The sequence below is a fragment of the Lithobates pipiens genome, unplaced genomic scaffold (genome assembly GCF_037356315.1).
Source record: "Lithobates pipiens isolate NorthernLeopardFrog02 unplaced genomic scaffold, aLitPip1_a1.2 Scaffold_27, whole genome shotgun sequence".
Classification (NCBI taxonomy): domain Eukaryota; kingdom Metazoa; phylum Chordata; class Amphibia; order Anura; family Ranidae; genus Lithobates; species Lithobates pipiens.
The window spans coordinates 13152673-13175123 of NW_027507788.1; the positions used below are offsets into that span (position 1 = coordinate 13152673).

The window sequence follows — 22451 nt, forward strand, 5'->3', positions numbered from 1 at the left end:
CCAAGAGGACATAGAGTTAGAATAAAAAATTGCAGCGCGAAGCGAGGCCGAGCCCGAAGCGTGACGAGCGAAGCAAGCCCAAGGGGGCCCTCTTACTAAGTGCTGTTTAACATCATTTACTGTATCTCCACTTGCATGGTGGGGCTGGAACCTGGACTCGGGGCAGAAGGTACTATTAAGTGCGCAGGCGCCGTTCATCTTTGGAGACTTTTGGCGTCTCCTTGTCCTCCGTACTGCCCAAGCGATGTGTCTGCGCAGTATAGGGTGGACACTATCCGATAGGAGGGGACAGTTCTCGGCAGAACGCCGGCAATCTGAGGTCTAGCTCACTTGTATACCTACACTAGAGCCAATGAACCTAATAGGCATGTGTTTGGAATATGGGAGGGACTCCATACAAGTACAGGTAGATCATACAAACTCCATGCAAATAGTATCCTGGCTGGGATTCAAACCAAGGAAGGACTCAAGTACAGAAAGTCAATCATATTAATCACTAAGCCACTGAGCTGCACCTACATGATAAATATCTTGTATTAAACCATAAAAGATTTTATTGATAGTAATTCTGAGCCGACTGATATTGGTGCCAATACAAGGAACATTCATACATTTCCACATAAGTAGTTAATCTGGTTTCTGATTACATGGACGTTGACAGCTTACACAATAGAGCAAAAATAATAAACGTAAATGATGTGAGCATTGGGAGAGGAAGCGTATCATATCATAGACACGCCAACCGAGCAGTGAGGCAGAAGAATCCTTCGGTGAGTAAATTTACCTCTCATAAGAAATGATATAGTGGGGTTTGTTTCCAACCTTTCTCATCCAGGGTCCTATGGAACCAAAAGGTTCCTGACAAGTAGGCAAGGGGATCTCCTGGCAACAAGCTTTTTCTGCCATTAAGAAAGTTATGATCTACACTAATGGTCTTTTTAGTTACGTGTAAGGAGCATTCTTCCCGCTGATCACCAATGTAAGGAGCATTCTTCCCACTGATCACCAATGTAAGGAGCATTCTTCTCACTGATCACCAATGTAAGGAACATTCTTCTCACTGATCACCAATGTAAGGAACATTCTTCCCACTGATCACCAATGTAAGGAACATTCTTCTCACTGATCACCAATGTAAGGAACATTCTTCTCACTGGTCACCAATGTAAGGAACATTCTTCCCACTGATCACCAATGTAAGGGACATTCTTCTCACTGATCACCAATGTAAGGAGCATTCTTCTCACTGATCACCAATGTAAGGAGCATTCTTCTCACTGATCACCAATGTAAGGAACACTCTTCTCACTGATCACCAATGTAAGGAGCATTCTTCTCACTGATCACCAATGTAAGGAACATTCTTCCCACTGATCACCAATGTAAGGAACATTCTTCCCACTGATCACCAATGTAAGGAACATTTTTCTCACTGATCACCAATGTAAGGAACATTCTTCCCACTGATCACCAATGTAAGGAACATTCTTCCCACTGATCACCAATGTAAGGAACATTCTTCCCACTGATCACCAATGTAAGGAACATTCTTCCCACTGATCACCAATGTAAGGAACATTCTTCCCACTGATCACCAATGTAAGGGACATTCTTCTCACTGATCACCAATGTAAGGAGCATTCTTCTCACTGATCACCAATGTAAGGAACATTCTTCCCACTGATCACCAATGTAAGGAACATTCTTCCCACTGATCACCAATGCAGATTCTCCCACCTGAGCTGTGGATCTCTGCAGCTCCTCCAGAGTTACCATGGGCCTCTTGGCTGCTTCTCCGATGAATGCTTTCCTTGCTCTCCTTGCCCGGCCGGTCAGTTTAGGTGGACCGCCATGTCTTGGCAAGTTTGCAGTTGTCCCATACTCTTTCCATTTTTGGATGATGGATTGAACAGTGTTCCGTGAGACTCTCAAACCTTGGGAATTTCTTTTATAACCTAATCTTTAATCTTTAAGCTTTATACTTCTCCACAACTTTATCCCGGACCTGTCTGGTGTGCTCCTTGGCCTTAATGATGCTGTTTGTTTACTAAGGTTCTCTCGAAAAACCTTTTAGCTGGGGAGGGGGGGGGGGGGGGCTGAATACAAATGCACACCACGCTTTTCACATATTTATTTGTAAAAAAAAAAAAAATTAAAATCATTTATCCTTTTCCTTCCACTTCACAATTATGTGCCACTTTGTGTCGGCCTATCACATAAAATACCAATAAAATACATTTACGTTTTTTGGTTGTGTGGTGCCCTGCTCCTGATGAGCAGACGCTATTTATTTATTTATTTATTTTATTTAATTATCTGAAGCTGTAGTTTGGCTCAGACTAATTTCTCTAAAGTTCTGGTTTCTGTACCAGTCCAGTTGGGTTGCACTGATTCCCATCTGACCGTAGGTGTCGCTGTCACCGTCAGTGGGTGTGGAACAGCAGAAGGCTGGGTGTATTGAATACTGCCTCATGTTTAGAAATGGTTCAGTGGGTGTGGTTTCCCTGCTGTGCATTCTGGGAGAGGGTATTTAAGGTACTGACGCCATTTTTCAGGGTTCATTGTTTTCTGGGGTCCGTGATCCCAACCCCAGGGCCCTCCTGGCCAGGGGTCTGTGTCGCATGGTCTTGCGCCTTGGGGACCTGCTGGCCCGAGGCTCTGCAACTGAGAGTGTAGGCCCAGGAATGTCTTGGGGCCTACTGATCCAGGGTTGGTCCTGTGCTGTCTCGCCTGTGGGGAGAAGGCGAGGAAAGCTGAAGGATCAAGGGGAGGACTTTTCCAGTGGAGGACCGAGCGCAAGGCTGGTGTCTGTGGAGGAGCCTGAAAACTCAGTTTGAGGACGCATCCCAGATCAATATCCTTACAGTATCGCCGGGTCGGCTAAAAGAATCTGGTACTGTATGGTAGTTCTTCCTAAAAACTCTCAAGAATCTCTAAGTTTAATTAACAAGTCTGTGGCAGAGACTTTGTTGCACATCTACTTTCAAGAACCACTAAGTTTAATTAACAAGTCTGTGGCAGAGACTTTGTTTGGCATATCATCGGTTGCTAGGTCAAGTGAGAGGGGCCTATCCGGTGACTGCTGGATCCAGTCTGTGGAGCTGGTTGTCCTCTGGATCTGACTGATACCTCTAACCCGCAATTACCAGGTGCCTGAACTCCCCCTTATCCTCAAACCCTCTATTGAATGATTGTGTCTTGTGTCTTTTTTTGGTGTTACCCCTAAATAAATCGGTAGGTAACGGTAAGCCCGAATAAAACCAGCAGCTCCTTCGGGGGTTAGTGCTACAGTTGTAACATGATAAAATGTGGAAAGTTGTAAGGGGTATGAAAACTGTACTGTATGTCTTCTGGTATATGTGATGGACATATCGTAGAGAGTATAACAGGCAAAGTAGACATTACTCACCTAGGCGAGTGACGTGAGGGTTTTCGGGCAAAGTAGACATTACTCACCTAGACGAGTGACGTGAGGGTTTTCGGGCAAAGTAGACATTACTCACCTAGGCGAGTGACGTGAGGGTTTTCGGGCAAAGTAGACATTACTCACGTAGGCGAGTGACGTGAGGGTTTTCGGGCAAAGTAGACATTACTCACCTAGGCGAGTGACGTGAGGGTTTTCTGGCAAAGTAGACATTACTCACCTAGGCGAGTGACGTGAGGGTTTTCGGGCAAAGTAGACATTACTCACCTAGGCGAGTGACGTGAGGGTTTTCGGGCAAAGTAGACATTACTCACCTAGGCGAGTGACGTGAGGGTTTTCGGGCAAAGTAGACATTACTCACCTAGACGAGTGATGTGAGGGTTTTCGGGCAAAGTAGACATTACTCACCTAGGCGAGTGACGTGAGGGTTTTCGGGCAAAGTAGACATTACTCACCTAGGCGAGTGACGTGAGGGTTTTCGGACAAAGTAGACATTACTCACCTAGGCGAGTGATGTGAGGGTTTTCGGGCAAAGTAGACATTACTCACCTAGGCGAGTGACGTGAGGGTTTTCTGGCAAAGTAGACATTACTCACCTAGGCGAGTGACGTGAGGGTTTTCGGGCAAAGTAGACATTACTCACCTAGGCGAGTGACGTGAGGGTTTTCTGGCAAAGTAGACATTACTCACCTAGGCGAGTGACGTGAGGGTTTTCGGGCAAAGTAGACATTACTCACCTAGGCGAGTGACGTGAGGGTTTTCGGGCAAAGTAGACATTACTCACCTAGGCGAGTGACGTGAGGGTTTTCGGGCAAAGTAGACATTACTCACCTAGGCGAGTGACGTGAGGGTTTTCGGGCAAAGTAGACATTACTCACCTAGACGAGTGATGTGAGGGTTTTCGGGCAAAGTAGACATTACTCACCTAGGCGAGTGATGTGAGGGTTTTCTGGCAAAGTAGACATTACTCACCTAGGCGAGTGACGTGAGGGTTTTCGGGCAAAGTAGACATTACTCACCTAGGCGAGTGACGTGCATGGGGGGGGGGCAGAGGGTTTTTGATAAAACAAAAGTAAACAACAACAACAAAAAGCCACATTTGCACAGTGGAAGGGAGGAAAGTTGCTGTGGAGCCATGATACATGTAAGCCCTTGTACACAGGGTCGGACATTCCGACGGAAAATGTCCAATCGGACCGCGTTGTCGGATAATCCGACTGACCGACAAAGTTTTAGAGCTGGGCGGTAAAATTTTCCGACAACATGATCGATCGGACTTTGTCCGATCATTTGTAGAGAATTCTGATCGGACAAAGTGCCACGCATGCTCAGATCAAATTTCTAGACCAAAGCTATTGGCTACTAGCCTGAACGTAGTCCCGTCGTAACGAAATAACGTCGTCACATTCTGAATGATCGGATTTTCCGACAACTTTGTCCGACCATGTGTATGCAACACCAGTTTCGCACAAAATCCGTCAGACAAAATCCGATGGATTTGGTTGTCGGAATGTCCGACCGTGTGTACAAGGGCTAACCATGATGACCTCTTATGATAAGGTCAAAAATACGTTTTCACATTCCGTAACAGCAGGCGGCTTCTCACACGTCAATGTCTGACTTCCTCATGCTGTGGCCTTCTGGCCTTCTGTACTTCGACCTGTGTACGGGACAAGATCATATTCATCTTGTATTTGATTTGCTTTCTCCATGGCAAACACATTGACACATTTTATTGCTTCCGAAATTAATTTACTGTGATCATTAACAGAGTTCAACACCGGCAAGCCCACAGACATAGGATATTACAGTAAGTACGTCTGATGTCGTCTTATTTATCTGAGAAGGAAGTCTGTGGGGAATGTTGAAAGGTGGAAAATGAAGAATCTCTGCATCATCTTCCTTTTCCTTTACACCGGTGAGATGTTCTTATGGTCATTTCCATAATCCTGTAGAGGGCTTAAGTCATGAGAACATGGTCGATATGGGCTGTATATTATTTATGTATACATTTTGCGATACCATGGGGGGGAGGCATAACTTCAGAGTAACTTTTTAGTAGTTGTTTTAAAAAATGTAATAATATTTTTGGATGTTGAAAGAGATGCCTACATGGAAAAAGCTGGTCTTCACTTTGAGCTGTCAAAGATCGGATCATCAAGAACTTAAACTAGAGCAAGAACATAGATGTTACCACTACTAATGCCAATCCTATTACTACTTACTAATACTACTTCTAATATCACTCAAACCTCTATTACTACTACTACTACCCCCACTATACTACAGTTACAACTTATACTATTGCTTCTACTAATAAAACCACTACTACGTTTATGCCAACTTCAATTACTACTACTACCACCACTATACTACTGCTTCTAAAAATACTACTTCTGCTAATACTACTCCGGCTTTTCTTACTGCTACTACCTTCACTATAATACCACTACAACTTATACTACTGTTTCTACCAGTACAACTTCTATTAAAACTACTCCAACTACTATTACCGCCACTATACTTGTGCTACAACTTATAATACTGCTTCTATTAATACAAATTCTACTAATAATACTCTGACTTCTATTACTACTACTGCCTTCACTATACCACTGCTACAACTTATACTACTGCTTCTACTAACACTACTTCAACTAATACTACTCCAACTTTTATTACTACTACTACTACCACCACTATACTATTGCTACAATTTATATTATTGCTTCTACCAATACTACAGTACTTCTACTAATATCACTCTACTTTCTATTACTTCTACTACCACCACTGTACTACTGCTACAACTTAAACTACTGCTTATACTAACACTGCTTCTACTACAACTTATAGTACTGCTTCTATTAATACAAATTCTACTAATATTACTCCAACTATTACTACTGCTACTGCCATCACTATATTATTGATTCTACCAATACTGCAGTACCACTACTACCACCCCTATACTACTGCTACAACTTATACTACTGCTTCTACCAGTAATACTTCTATTTAAATACTATTACTACTATTACCACCACTATACTACTGCTACAACTTATAGTACTGCTTCTATTAGTACTACTTCTACTAATACTGCTCCAAATTCTATTACTATTACTATTAACACTATACTACTGTTACAACGTATACTTTTGCTTCTAAGACTACCACTACTACTATTAATACCATATCCCCGAAATTTGGGTTGTCCCCATACAAGTAATAGAAGAGAAATCATCCAATGGGGAAATTAACTCTGGTGCCCCGGGGGGTCCCCAAAATATTCCCATAATTTGGAGGGATTTCCTCCAACTTCCTGTTTGTCTATGGGACAGGAAGTGAAGGGAAATCTCCCAAATGGGACACAGATGGGGAGAAAAAACTATCTGACAGGGGTTATAACCCTCTCTTAAGCCTGGTACACACAAAAACGGACAGCTCCTGTCCACGCCACTGTACTAATCATGTGACATTAGTACAGCGATGCCCCCCGCCAGAACAATCCGATCAGCGCTCTCTGCAGTTGGCTGCTGGTTTTCCAACAGGCCGGCTTCTGTTGGGCAGACTGACACATACACAGGCCAAATGCCAGCCTGTTTTTTTTTTTATACTGTCCCCCGTCGGATAGTGTCCGCCCTGTATGGAAGACAAGGAGACGCCGAAAGTCTCCGAAGATGAACGGCACCTGCGGGTTCAAGCCCCACCATCCAAGTGGACATAGAGTTAAAATAAAAAAAAGCACGGCGAGGCCATGCCCAAAGAATGTTGAGCGAAGCGAGGCCATGCCCGAAGCATAGTGAGCGAAGCAAGGCCGTGCTCGAAGTGTGGGGAGCGAAGCGAGGCCGTGCCCGAAGTGTGGTGAGCGAAGCGAGGCCCTGCTCGAAGCGTGGAGAGCGAATCGAGGCCGTGCCCGAAGCGTGGGGAGTGAAGCGAGGCCGTGCCCGAAGCATGGTGAGCGAAGCGAGGCCGTGTCCGAAGCACGGTGAGCGAAGCGAGGCTGTGCCCGAAGCGTGGTGAGCGAAGTGAGGCCGTGCCCGAAGCGTGGCGAGTGAAGCGTGGTGAGCAAAGTGAGCTCGCGAGGGGCCCTGTTACTAAGTGCTACCGTATGTCCACTTGGATGGTGGGGCTTTAACCTGGACTCAGTGCGCAGGCGCCGTTCATCTTCTGAGACTTTCGGGATCTCCTTGTCCAGGCGCAGCGCTTGTGCAGTACGGGGCTGACACTATCCAATGGGGGGACAGTTTTTGGCAGAACACCGGCAAATGTCTCCCGACATTCGGCCCGTGTAGACCCATCTTTACCATATCCAAAATGATATAAAAAGTTTTGCCTATAGTACTACTTTAAAGTGAAATGATTTGCGAATTTGTTATTTTTGTTAATTTTTTGTTGTTGTTGTTCAGATGGTCTTCTCTATCCATATGGACCCTCAACTGACAAAGTTACCCCAAAAAGTGATGATGGGGTGTCACCACCAATAACCGCCACTGTTCCTTTGTTTGGGAAAACCTATTCTTCTATATATGTGAGTTGTGCCATTTAAAGTTGAAGTAAAAGTTTAATCTGCCTATTTTATTTATATTACATACAATATATTGCAAAAACAATTTAGTGTAACTGTTTATTGCAAATTAGACATGTGCACTACCGAAATCGTCCTTTATTTTCGTTTTAGTTTCATTCTTTTTCTTTTTTTTTTTTCCATTTATCGGATCATTCGTTACTTTGCATAATTTGTGACTTTGGATGCCTTCGTAGTCATTACGTTCACTAAAGCCTCATACGCACGATCGGACTTTCCGGCGGGAAATGTGTGGTGACAGGCTGTTGGCGGAAAATCCTGCCGTGTGTGTGCCGTGTGTACGCTCCGTCTGAGAATTGTTGTCGGACTTTCCGCCGACAAATGTTGGATGGCAGGTTTTAAAATTTTCCACCAACAAATGTGTGTTGTCGGATTTTCTGAGAGTGTGTGTACACAAGATCATCAGACAAAAGTCCAAAGTACGAACACGCATGCTCGGAAGGAAGGAGGAGCCGGAAGCGGTCGGTCTTGTAAAGTAGCGTTTGTAATGGAGAATTGACATTCGTGACGCGGCAAATTATGAAATCTGGAAAGGCAGCGCACAATTCTCTTCTCCTTTAATGAGATAATAATGAAGCTGCTTTGCTGGTGATACTGATGGAGTTTTTGCAAATTAATTTTTCAAAGGCTTTTTTTCTCTAGTGATATCAAGAATAATATTATTATACTTTTTTTTTTATTTTATTTATTATTTGGGCAAGTTACCACAACACCATTATTCCGTAGTTTTTAAGATCAAAGATACAACTATGTTGGTGTCCCTTGTCAATTTTACATTGTATTTTTTAAATGTAACTGCCACTGCCAAACTGTCATTTGAAGTAAAACACACAGCCAAGTATTATACTACACAATTTTTTTTTATTGAGCATTAAAAAAATGTAGAAAATACAATAAAGCCCCATACACACTATCAGTTTGTCTGCTGAGTTTTTCCTTCAGATTTACCAAAACCATGTAGTGCAAGGGCCTGTCTGATTGCATACACATTGCATCTCCTAAGGTTTGACCTCATATTACATGGTTTTGGTAAATCTGAAGGAAAAACTCAGCAGAAAATCTGATAGTGTGTATGGGGCTTTAGACATGCTATCTGCCAATAGAACTTAACCAAAAAGTGCATTCTATGCATCCAAAAATATAGAAAATATACCAAATCCAAATACCATTATTATTCAACCAAAAAAATAATGTCAAAGCAATAACTCCAAGACCAATAATAAATAACACGTTATCTCCTCCGATTCCGCAACATTTCTGGTTGACGAACGGCCGTTCAGAAACTGAAAAGTGCGAACTGATAAGTGCAAAAAGAAAAGCGCGAATCAACACTCACCAAGCTTTTACTAACACAAAATTAGCAATAAGGAGCCCAAAGTGTGGCGCTAAAGAGCTGAAAATTCACGTAGTACATTACTACATTCATAATTGTTGGCCAACAATTGTGTGGCTGTGTGTATGCAAGACAAGTTTGGGTCAACGCCCTTCGGACAAAATCCACGGTTTTGTTGGCCAACAATCCGATCGTGTGTACGAAGCATAACAGTTACTTTAGCCAAATTTGAAAGGACATTCTAATACCTATAATTTAATAGTCTATAATAATAATAATGATAATAATAATAATAATAATAATAATAAAAACTATAATACAGTAATAGTTAATAATTTAATTATAATAGAAAATACGAAAAACAAAATTATCCGACTGTAATCCTTTCGTTAAACTGAAAGGTTGAATCATTTTTCATTCTTTTGGATTTTTGTTATTTTGGATTTTCCTTCTCTTGGGTTTTTGTTCTTTCGGATTTTCGTTATTTTGGACTTTCAGTCTTTCGGGTTTTTTCGTTCTTTCTGAAAATTCGTTTTCGTATGCATTCATCAAAAGAGTTTTTAATGCCGAATTTTGTCCGAAAAAACAAATTCCTAACAAAACAAATTGCACATGTCTTTTTTAACCGAGTTAACTGTTTTTCAACCAGAATTAGTTTTGCAAACTTAAAGCAGCACCGCCATCTTTAGGCTAGGTTTCCACTGTTAAGGCCCGTACACACGATCGGACTATTTCACAACAAACATGCAAATTAGCTGTTTTGGAGCAACATCCGACCGTGTGTACGCTACGTCAGACAAACTTTTTCGGTTTTCATCTGACTTTTGTTGGCTGTGCGAACAGACAAACTTTCTGGCAACAAAAGTCCGATGGGGCATAGTCCGATGGTGTGTACAGAAAACCATAGGACTTTTGTACAAAGTACAAACACGCATGCTCAGAACCAATGAAAAAGATCAGACAACAATACAGAAGTTGACCAAAGGTGGCGGTAAAGACCAGAAAAAGCACGTGATTTGGTGAAAGTTGCCTGAAAAAGTCCTGCCGTATGTATGCAATACAAGCTCACGGCCGACGCCCTTTGTACAAAAATCCACGGGAAAGTTTGTACAAAGTCCGATCGTGTGTATGAGGCTTTACAACCGATTTTTGCCACGATTTTGTTGCGACTTGAAGCAGTGCCTGTGTGTTATTGAGGTCTATGGACCTCAAGTCGCATTAAAGTGGGATCAAAGTAGTGCAGGGACTACTTTGAAGTCGCACAGATATGAACGGTACTCATTGGAAATCATGGGGTACAACTTGTCATGCGACTTTGCAGTCCCAAGTCGCACTAGTGGAAACTGAGCCTAACTTGGTCTTCTTCAGGTTCGGGCTGGAATGGTGTAAGTAATGCTGCGTATGTCTACAGGGGAAATGAATTTCATTCATTCCAAGCTATGACATTAATGTGCAAAGAGCTATAGCTCTAGAGGAATATAGAAATAGGATGTCCAACTTGCATGAAAGTGTGAAGTTCAGGCATTCAAAAAAATTTTTGCCATATAGTATACTTCAAAAACTGCACATGCTTTGGGGAATAATTTAGGTAATGAAAAAAAAAATACAACTTGGAAAATTGATTTTAATTCCCCATCTTTTGATATAATAAAAGTTGGAAATCATGATCAAAAGATCACTTTCAATGTCTGATTTATGGCTTGACCTCCACCTGCTGGCAGAAAGAATACGCCATATTCAAATGCAGTACTTTACCCACAAAGCCCGGACCAATTTGCAGCTAAAGGACCAGGCCCCTTTTTGTGATTCGGCACTGCGTCACCTTAACTGACAATTGCGCGGTCGTGTGACATGGCTCCCAAACAAAATTGGCGTCCTTCTTTTCCCACAAATAGAGCTTTCTTTTGGTAGTATTTGATCACCTCTGCGGTTTTAATTTTTTGCGCTATAAACAAAAATAGAGCGACAATTTTGAAAAAAAAAGAAAATATTTTTTACTTTTTGTTATAATAAATATCCCCCAAAAATATATAAAAAAACATTTTTTTCCCTCAGTTTAGGCTGATACGTATTCTTCTACATATTTTTGGTGAAAAAAAATCACAATTAGCGATTATTGATTGGTTTGCGCAAAAGTTCTAGCGTTTACGAAATAGGGGATAGTTTTATAGCATTTTTATAATTTTTTTCTTTTTTACTAGTATTGGCGGCGATCAGCGATTTTTATTGTGACTACTACATCGGACATTTTTGACACATTTTTGGGACCATTGTAATTTTTACAGCAATCAGTGCTATTTAAATGCACTGATTCCTGTGTAAATGACACTGGCAGTGAAGGAGTTAACCACTAGGGGGCGGGGAGGGGTTATGTGCGACGTTATTTGTTTTTTTCTATTGTAGGGGGTGTGGCCTGGCATGCGACGTCACTGATCATCTTTCCCCATAACAGGGAACAGACGATCGGTGACAGCCACAGTAGGAAGCACGGGGAGAGGTTTGTTTACACAGACCTCTCCTCATTCTTCAGCTCTGTGACCCGATCGTGGGACACCAGCGGCGATTGTGTCCGCTGGTCCCACGGCCACGGTCACGGAGCTCAGGACCAGGCACCCACGGCTGGGCACTTAAAGAGCTATGTACCGGCACGTGCTTGTGCCCAGCCGTGGCATTTTGCCGACATATATGTGCAGGAGGCGGTCCTCAAGCAGTCAAAATAGCAACTTTTTATGGTTTACTTTTTAAATCGTGATCATAATAAATAATTTTAAAAAATCTATAATTTTTTTATAAATGTAAATAAATAAAAACATGTAATATGTACACTTTATTATACATTTTTTATTAAATATTACTAAATATGTGAATGTAAATTGAAAATAAATATTAAAATGTAATATGTACTGTATATACTCGAGTATAAGCCGAGTTTTTTAGCACATTTTTTTGTGCTGAAAATGCCCCCCTCGGCTTATACTTGAGTCAAGCACTTTATTTTGCAGCAGAGAATGACATGGCCCCAGAGTCGGTTCGGAAAATGTCATTCTCTGCTGCAGAAAAGTGCTTGACATTTTCCGAACTGATTTTGGGGCCACGTATGTCGAGCCACTTGGTGCTAGGAACCCCATCTTTAGATATGTTGTAGTGCTAATTTCACACCAAGTGGCCCCCAAAATACGAGGCACCAAATTCGGTCAACTGTGTCCATCTGCAGCAATTTCATTTCGGGACCCTTTGGGGGTGTTGTAGTGCTAATTTCACACCAAGTGGCCCCCCGAAATACGAGGCACCAAATTCGGTCAACTGTGTCCATCTGCAGCAATGTCATTTCGGGACCCTTTGGGTCCAGAGACCCCAAATTTTGGCTGCAGCTAGGGGGCATCTAGGAACCCTTAACTACCGGGTTTGAAGTTCAGGGGACCTATGGCTGCAAATGGGCACAGTGAGGCTGCAAATGGGCATTGTTGACTCTCTTTTCCACTTACAGTATAGAAGAAGGGGGGTGTAACTGCACTGGAACAACAAAGGGTAAAAAGAAGTCACAAACAGCAGCAGCATACAGTGTAACAACACAAAATATAAGAAAATCAGAAAAGGTGCGCTATAAAATTGAAACAATTGCTTGAATAATCACAGGGAATTGAAAATATCGAAGCCGCTGGTTATTGAACTCCACAGCGCACGTGCATGAACTTCAAAAGTGCCCAATCACCGTAAATGTAAATTGTGCTTACCAGATGGCAAGCATTAAAGGCCAGCCTAGGGCCCTTAAGCTTGCAGATGTCCACAACACAAATATGAACCAGGTACAACTGCATACTACGTCCGTTCCGGGGTGTCCGTACGCTTTCATGTATTGCTCAAGAGAAAGAGAGGGAGTACCATAGTGTAGTATATTCAAAACATATCAAATTTATTCATTAAAAGTTGCACTTACAATTTTGTAGTAGTAGATTGCATATAAAAAAACAATGCCGGCCGGCATATACGAACGGAGCCTGTCCTCCTAAACGAACAACATGGTGGCGTCACTGCGTGCCTCACTCCAGACGCGTTTCGTCATCAAGTAGACGTTTTCACTTACAGTAGCTGCGCATTTTTCACCCTAGGCTTATACTCGAGTCAATACGTTTTCCCAGTTTTTTTTTTGTGGTAAAATTAGGTGCCTCGGCTTATATTTGGGTCGGCTTATACTCGAGTATATACGGTAAATGTAAAATGTAAAAAAAAAAAACTCCATGCTGGCAGAAAGTAGGAATATACCATATTCAAATGCAATACTTTATATTTATCTAAATAGCTATTTTTTATAGTTTACTTTTAAATCGTGATCATAATAAATAATTAAAAACATGTAATTTTTTTATAAATGTAATAATAAAAACATGTCAATTTTTTTTCCTTCAGATTTACCAAAACCATATAATATGAGGTCAAACCTTAGGAGTTTCAATTTGTATCCAATCAGGCAGGCCCTTCCACTACATGGTTTTGGTAAATCTAAAGGAAATCAGACAACAAAAGTTGTATAGTGTGTATGGGGTCTTATGTTTTGCCTTAAAAATATAAAGAATGTGTAATGTAAATGTGAAGAACTATGCAACTTTAGTGGAACATATAGAGGATATGTACATTTTATTTATTTATTACTGGTGCTTATGTAGCACCATCGGTTTACGCAGTGCTTTACACGTACAGTCATCAGTCCCTGCCTTGAAGGTGCTTACAATCTACGGTCTCTAAAGCCCCATACACACTATCAGATTGTCTGCTGATTTTTTCCATCAGATTTACCAAAACCTTATAATATGAGGTCAAACCTTAGGGGTTTCAATGTGTATGCAATCAGGCAGGCCCTTCTACTACATGGTTTTGGTAAATCTGAAGGAAAAACTCAGCAGACAATCTGATATTGTGTATGGGGCTTAACTCACATTCATACATACACATGCTAGGGCCAATTTAGGCAGGAGAGCCAATTAACCACTTCCCGTCCAGCGCATGCCGATGTACGTCGGCAGAATGGCACGGGCAGGCATACTGGCGTACAGGTAGTCTAGTTTTAAATGCCGCACGGACAGAGGCGGGGCACCGGAGATCAAAACCCAAGATTTGACCCCAATCGGAGTAGTTGCAATTCATAGACAGACACTGCCCCCCAGAGGCCAATTATGGCAGGACAGTCAGAGATATTTAGCCTGGGGGAGGAGACGCCCTAGAGACACTGATTCGTCCACAAGCAGAGGGGGGGGAGGCAATGGGATGCGGTGTGGGTGAGGTGTGTTTGTCAAAAGGGAATGTTTGAAACAGAGCTTTCTCTCATTTCATCACGAGGCTCAGCTGCGAGGACGTGCTAAGTATATTACTTGTATTGTGTTCTGATTGTATGCCATGTCATTTTGTAACTCCTTTTAAACCTTTCATGACTAAGCCTATTTTTGGCATTTGGTGTTTACAAGTTAAAATCCATATTTTTTGCTAGAAAATGACTTGGAACCCCCAAACATTATATATATTTTTTTAGCAGAGACTCTAGAGAATAAAACGGCGACTGTTGTAATATTTTATGTCACAAGGTATTGGCGCAGCGGTGTTTTAAAGGCAACTTTTTGGGAAAAGGGACACTTTCATGAATTAAAAAACAAAAACAAAACAGTAAAATTAGCCCAATTTTTTGCATAATGTGAAAGATAGTGTTACGCCGAGTAAACAGATACCAAACATGTCACACTTTATAATTGCACGCACTCGTGGATTGACGACAAAGTACGGTACCTAAAAATCTCAATAGGCGACGCTTTAAATTTTTTTTATGGATACCAGGTTAGCGTTACAGAGGAGGTCTAGTGCTAAAATTATTGCTCTCGCTCTGCCGATCGCGGCAACACCTCGCATGTGTGATTTGAACACCGTTTACATATGCGGGCGCAACTTCCGTATGCGTTTTCTTTGCTTCGCGAGCTCGCGGGGACGGCGGGCGCTTTAAAAAATGTTTTTGTAATTTATTTTATTTATTTTAAAATGACTAAATTGTTTTAAAAAAAAATGTATCACTTTTACTGGTGTCACAAGAAATGTAAACATCCCTTGTGACAGTAATAGGTGGTGACGGGTACTCTTTATGGAGGGATCGGGGGTCTAAAAGACCCCCCACCCCTCCTTTACACTTCAATGTATTCAGATCGCCGAAAATGGCGATTCTGAATACCGTATATATTTTTAAAACCGGCGCCATTGGCAGCCGAGTAAACGGGAAGTGACGTCATGACGTCGCCTCCGTGTTTACTATTAGGATACTGGAACACGTGTTTACTATTAGGATACTGGAACGAAGCCGATTACGGCTTCGTTCCAGTTCCTCCCCAGCAGCCGGAGGCGTCGAATGTGGAATCGGTGCTCCCGATCGAGCGGGAGCACCGGTAACAGCGGCGGGTGGCGGCGGGAGGGGGGGTGTCCCCTCCCGCTCCTCCGGCATAACAGCCGAGTGGCTAAAAGCCGCATCGGTTGTTATGGCTGGATAGCCAATCGCCCGCTGAAAAAAAACGGTAGTGGGATGATGCCTACAGGTGCGGGCATTTTCCCGGTATACCCCCCGGAAGCCGAGTACGCAGATCTGCGTACGCTCGGCGGGAAGGGGTTAATACTTGTTAGCTTTCTTATTTCCTTGGGAAATAAATGAGATTTGATTCGCTGTAAAGAAGAAATAATAACCCAAATATTTTCCTATCACAGGTGAACAACAATGGTCTTTTGTCATTTGATGTAGAGCTTGGGAGTAGCGCGGCCCAACATCTACCCATTGCCACCAGTGGGCCATGCTTGGCTCCGTTTTGGACTGATGTGAATAATGAAATTTCGGGGAACATATTTTACCGTCTCAGCAAGGATTCGGAGCTTCTTAATATGACAGAAAATGACATGTCCAGATATTTCCCAGCAGTTCTCTTCTCGCCAAAATGGGTTTTTGTGGCAACATGGGACAAGGTTCCGTATTTTGATTCCAGAACAAACAAGGTGCGTATGATATTAGTAATGTGAAAGTGAACTGTTGTGGAAACTAAATTCAGAATCTACGCACTTGTTATTAAAGCGGAGGTCCACCCTAAAGTGGACCTTCCGCTCATCGGAACCCTCCCCCCCTCCGGCGCCACAATTGGCACCTTTCAGGGGGGAGGGGGGTGCAGATACCTGTACAGTACAGGTATCTGCACCCACTTCCGGGATAGCTCTCTGCGGAAAGGGGCGTACATTACGCCCCTTTCCACAAGTGCCTGCCCCTTTCCGCAAGTGCCCCGCTGCCTGCTGGGAAAACACACAGATCCCAGAGGCAGCGGGGACCGTCCTTATTGCGCAGCGCGGCTCGCGCATGCGTAGTAGGGAACCGGGAAATGAAGCCGAAAGGCTCCACTTCCTGATTCCCATACCCAAGATGGCGGCAGCAACACCCGAGAGACGATCTAGAGATCGGCTTTGGGTGCCGACATCGCGGGCGCGCTGGACAGGTAAGTGTCACTATTTTAAAAGTCAGCAGCTGCAGTATTTGTAGCTGCTGGCTTTAAAAAAAAAAAAATGCGGAGTCCCGGCGGACTCCCGCTTTAATATAAGCAATGTTTAGACTCTTTTATAAATACTTGCTGCTACAACGACTTTTAGAAACATCGGGCCGGTCAGGCAGCACAGTGGTGTAGTGGTTAGCACTCTCACCTAGCAGTAAGAAGGGTCACTCGTTCAAACCCCAACCACGTCACTACCTGCCTGGAGTTTGCATGCTCTCCCTGTGCCTGCGTGGGTTTCCTCCGGGTACTCCGGCTTCCTCCCACACTCCAAAGACATGTAGGTACGTTAATTGGCTTCTGTCCAAAATTGGCCCTAGTATATGAATGGGGACCTTGGATTGTGGGCTCTTTGAGGGGAGGGACCAATGTGAGTGTGCAATGTAAAGGGATAGGGACAATTGTAGACACTCACACAGGTTGAGATAAAGACTAGACGGGGCTTGAAGACTTTAAAGGCACCAGTATAAACCAAAAAAATGCAATAAAGTAATATTTTTTATAAATTTATTCAAAAAGTATAGAAAACAATGATTAAAAACCATAGATAGAGATTATATTCATTCACTGGGACCTACATCAGCAATAACATCATAGTACAGCACCATAAATACTTAGTATACAGTAGCTAAACGTAACCCCATCAGGATAAACATTCAAATATGTGTTCACTGAAATGATGTGGTGATATAGCGTCCCATACATGTGCCCGACATGTTTCGCCTTCCAATGACACTTCTTCTGGGGCACAGTAAAACTCTTAAAAATAGAGAAGGAATATATTACAATATGAAGTACATCTTCCTACATGAATGGGTTACATTTAGCTATTGTATACTAAGTATTTATGCTGTACTATGATGTTATTGCTGATGTAGGCCCCAGTGAATGAATAAAATCTCTATCTATGGTTTTTAATCATTGTTTTCTATACTTTTTGAAGAAATTTATAAAAAATATTACTTTATCACATTTTTTGGGTTTATACTTGTGCCTTTAAAGTCCTCAAGCCCCGTCTAGTCTTTATCTGTTGTATTCATTATGGATGGTGGCACCCTCTTTTTCTTATCTTTTTGAATAACTACATAGGGATATCCACTTCATACCATGAAGTGCTTGGTGATATCCCCTAGTCCCCTATTTATTACTCACACAGGTTGAACTGGATGGTCTGGTGTCTTTATTCAACCTTACTAACTATGTAACTATGAAACATATAGTATATGAACAGTTACGTAGTTCCCAGATGTGTATAGGTTTTCTTATATTGGCGTTTTTATTCTCTGTATATTTGTTTATAATTATGTTTAATTTGTATGTAGCACCGTGGCCCTGTGAGATACATTTCGTTCTACTGTATGTTCTTACGTGTAGTAGAATGACAATAAAGTTTGACTTGACTTGACTTTAACCACTTTCATCCCCGGACCATTTTGCTGGCCAAAGACCAGACCACTTTTTGCGATTCGGCACTGCGTCGCTTTAACTGACAATTGCGCGGTCGTGCGACATGGCTCCCAAACAGATTCAACGTCTTTTTTTCCCCATAAATAGAGCTTTCTGTTGGTGGTATTTGATCACCTCTGCGTTTTAAATTTTTTGCGCTATAAACAAAAATAGAGCGACAATTTAAAAAAAAAAAAACGCATTATTTTTTACTTTTTGTTATAATAAATATCCCCCAAAAATATATTAAAAAAAAACATTTTTTTCCCTCAGTTTAGGCCGATACGTATTCTTCTACATATTTTTGGTAAAAAAAAATCACAATAAGTGATTATTGATTGGGTTGCGCAAAAGTTATAGCGTTTACAAAATAGGGGATAGTTTTATGGCATTTTTATTAATAATTTTTTTTTTTTACTAGTAATGGCAGCGATCAGTGATTTTTATTGTGACTGCGACATTGTGGCGGACACATCGGACATTTTTGACACATTTTTGGGACCATTGTCATTTATACAGCAATAACCGCTATACAAATGCAGTGATTCCTGTGTAAATGACACTGGCAGTGAAGGGGTTAACCAGTGGGTGGCAGTGTAGGGGTTAAGTGTTCCTATGGGAGTGTTACTAACTGTTGGGGGCTGGGCTTTCTTTTAGTGAACACTGATCTGTGCTCCAATCACATGAAGCAGAGATCAGTGTCACTTGTTGCTAGGCAGAACGGGAAGATGCTGTTTACAATGGCATCTCCTCGTTCAGCCGCCCCGTGAGACGATTGTGGGTATGCCCGCAGCGATCGAGTCCATGGGACCTGTGACCCGACTCACGGGGGTCCCGACCAGCACACGAGTGCACCAGTGGTGTGCTCGTGATGGCAGGGTGGCATTAAAGATTGGACGTACCTGTACGCCAATATGCCTGCCCGTGCCATTCTTCCGACGTACATCGGCATGCGCGGGTCAGGAAGTGGTTAAACAATTTTACGTTTTTGAAAGTAGTAGCCGTAGAAAGGTGGCAGTGGGTAGTAATAATAGGTTGTAGATGAGTAGTAGAGGCTAATTGGCAGCTACTATTTGATAGAGGATGAGTAGTAATTGTTAGAAGTAGCTAGCAGGTAGCATATGGTAAGGGAATCCTAGTAGTATTGGTATTTAGTAGAAAGTGAGTATGTGGTAGAGGATTAGTTGTAGTAGCTGTTAGCTAGCAGTTACTAAGTAGAGAAGCAGTAGCAGTAGTTAGCTGTAACTTAGTATAGATATAAATAGCAACAAGTAGGTACTGAATAGGTAGTTGAGAAGCAGAAGGAGTAGTACTAGCTAGTTAGCAGATAGTTAGTTAATGATAGAGTATTAGTAATAGTAGTGAATAAGTGGAAGATTAGTTGCATTTGTTGTTGGCTAGCTGGTAGTTTGCAGGTGACAGAGACGAAGCAGTGGTAGTTTCTAGGTATTAGAGTAGAAGAAGTAGTAAATAGTAGACATGTGCAGAGTAAAATATTTCGTTTCGGAATTTTGTTTTCGTCCGAAAACTTAATTTATTTATTTATTTAGTTACTCCCGAAATTCGTTTTTGTTTATTTCATTTTTCGTTCAAAAATTGCATTCGTCCGAAAATCCACATGAATTACGATTGAATCTGTCTTTGAAGGCTTATGGTGTCTGTTGAATGTATAAAGAAGATTCGACGGAGCTAGTATATAGCATACTTCATGTGAACTTTAGAACCCTATTAAAGTCTATGGGACTCCAACGTTCAAAATCTAAAGTGCTAATTGTAAAGACTAATTTGCAAGTTATTGTCCTAAAAAGTGTTTGGGGACCCGGGTCCTGCCCCAGGGGACATGTATCAATGCAAAAAAAAGTTTTAAAAACGGGGGACGAAAGAGTGGCCCCCCCTCCCTCCTGAACCATACCAGGCCACATGCCCTCAACATTGGGAGGATGCTTTGGGGGTCTGTGACCCCTCAAAGCACCTTGTCCCCATGTTGATGAGGACAAGGGCCTCATCCCCACAACCCTGGCCGGTGGTTGTGGGGGTCTGCGGGCGGGGGGCTTATCAGAATCTGGAAGCCCCCTTTACCAAGTGGACCCCCAGATCCCGCCCCCCCTGTTTGAAATGGTAAGGGGGTACAAAAGTACCCCTACCATTTCACAAAGAAAATGTAAAAAATAGTTACATAAGACAAACACACTTTTGAAAAATTCCTTTATTAAAAATAAAAAAAAATTAAAAAAGATTCCAGCGGTGCTAATCCACTCTTGCTATCCTGCAACGGACGATCATCTCTCCGGGGTCCAGCGATGGCTCATCTGAATAAGCGCAGCGAATCCATCCATTTTCTGTCTCCATGGAGGAGACACTGCAGGGATTCCGGCAGCCTGACATTTCTTATATACGAAGGGCGGGGCCACCCGTCACCTGACCCCACCCCCTCTGATGCAAGGGGAAACCCGGGGTTCCCCGTGACGTATTGGGTGACCCCGCCCCCCTCTGATGTAACGGAAACCTGCTTGTGTTACATCAGAGGGGTGCGGGGTCACCCATACGTCACAGGGAACCCCGGGCTTCCCCTTGCGTCAGAGGGGGCGGGGTCAGGTGACGGGTGGCCCCGCCCTCCGTATATAAGAAACGTCAGGCCGCCGGAATCCCTGCAGTGTCTCCTCCGCGGAGACAGAAGAAGGATGGATTCGCTGCGCTGATTCAGATGAGCCATCGCTGGAGAGTTGACCGTCCGTCGCAGGATAGCAAGAGTGGATTAGCACCGCTGGAATGTTTTTTTTATTTTTTTTTATTTTTAATAAAGGAATTTTTCAAAAGTGTGTTTGTCTTATTTAACTATTTTTTACACTTTTTTTGTGAAATGGTAGGGGTACTTTTGTACCTCCTTACCATTTCAAACAGGGGGGGGCAGGATCTGGGGGTCCCCTTGTTAAAGGGGGCTTCCAGATTCTGATAAGCCCCCCACCCGCAGACCCCCACAACCACCGGCCAGGGTTGTGAGGATGAGGCCCTTGTCCTCATCAACTCTCTCGTCCCCCCACTCTTTTCCTGCGGCCTGCCAGGTTGCGTGCTCGGATAAAGGGTCTGGTATGGATTTTTAGGGGGACCCCCACGTCAATTTTTTTTTAAATTTGTCACGGGGTTCCCCTTAATATCCATACCAGACCTGAAGGGTCTGGTTATGGATATTTAGGGGAAACCCCACGTCAAATTTTTTCTTAAATTTGAGGCAGGGTTCCCCTTAATATCCATACCAGACCTGAAGAGCCTGGTAATTGAATTTGGGGGACCCCCATTTTATTTTTTTTTATCAATGACTTTCAATGAGTGTTCTCTGTATTACGGAGACGACAATTCATAATAGCTGCGAGTGATTTTAAAGGACTTTTTTCCTGCATAAATAACACTTTGTGCAGGGACAGTTCTAAGCACCAGAAACATGAGCCCCTTCACAGGCATACTATAGACACCCCCCCCTACGAAATTTAAAGGAATATTACACTTTTATTGTTTCACTTTAATTATTATTAAAATCACTGCTCCTGATACATGTCCCCTGGGGCAGGACCCGGGTCCCCAAACACTTTTTAGGAGAGTAACTTGCAGAATCTTTTCTCTCTGTCAAATCTTTTTTCTCTGTCTAATCTTTTCTCTATATAATCTTGGACTAATAGAGGTAAGGTTAGGTACATTCGACCACAGGTTCTATGGAGAGATTGTTATTGTCAGAGTCACGTCGAATCTCCTATTCTATATCGAACTGTTGTAACAATGAAAATGAAAATAAAGCATTTATTTATGTCGGATCTTTCGTTTTTCGGATTTTGTGCTTTCGTTATTGTTTGTCAAAACGAAAACGAAAATAGCTGAAATTCGGACGAAAATGCATTCAGACGAAAACGAATACACATGTCTAGTAAATAGTAGGTACAGAGTGGGTAGTTGAGAAGGAAAAAGTGGATGGGTAGTAGCTATATAGAAGATAGTTAATACAAGATGAGTGATAGTCAGTAGTTTTTGAGTAGGTGGTAGAGGATTGTTTGTATTAGTAGTTAGCAGGTAGAAGAGGGGAGGTAGCAAATGTTAGTAGGTAGTAGTGCCCTC

The 22451-nt window shown here is 42.5% G+C and overlaps 1 protein-coding gene across 2 annotated transcripts in view; it reads left to right on the forward strand.

Moving 5' to 3' along the window:
• LOC143933541 (uncharacterized) overlaps positions 1 to 22451 on the forward strand; it is a 55384-nt gene that overhangs the window by 8463 nt on the left and 24470 nt on the right. Inside the window, exons 2-4 of one of the 2 annotated variants that reach the window (XM_077456456.1) lie at positions 5196 to 5342; positions 7837 to 7958; positions 16081 to 16362. In XM_077456456.1, the coding sequence (XP_077312582.1) occupies positions 5303 to 5342; positions 7837 to 7958; positions 16081 to 16362 (444 nt within the window). In that variant the 5' untranslated portion in view covers positions 5196 to 5302. Of the gene's footprint in view, positions 1 to 4794; positions 5343 to 7836; positions 7959 to 16080; positions 16363 to 22451 lie in introns of those variants that run through there. The other variant, XM_077456457.1, reaches the window with a different exon arrangement.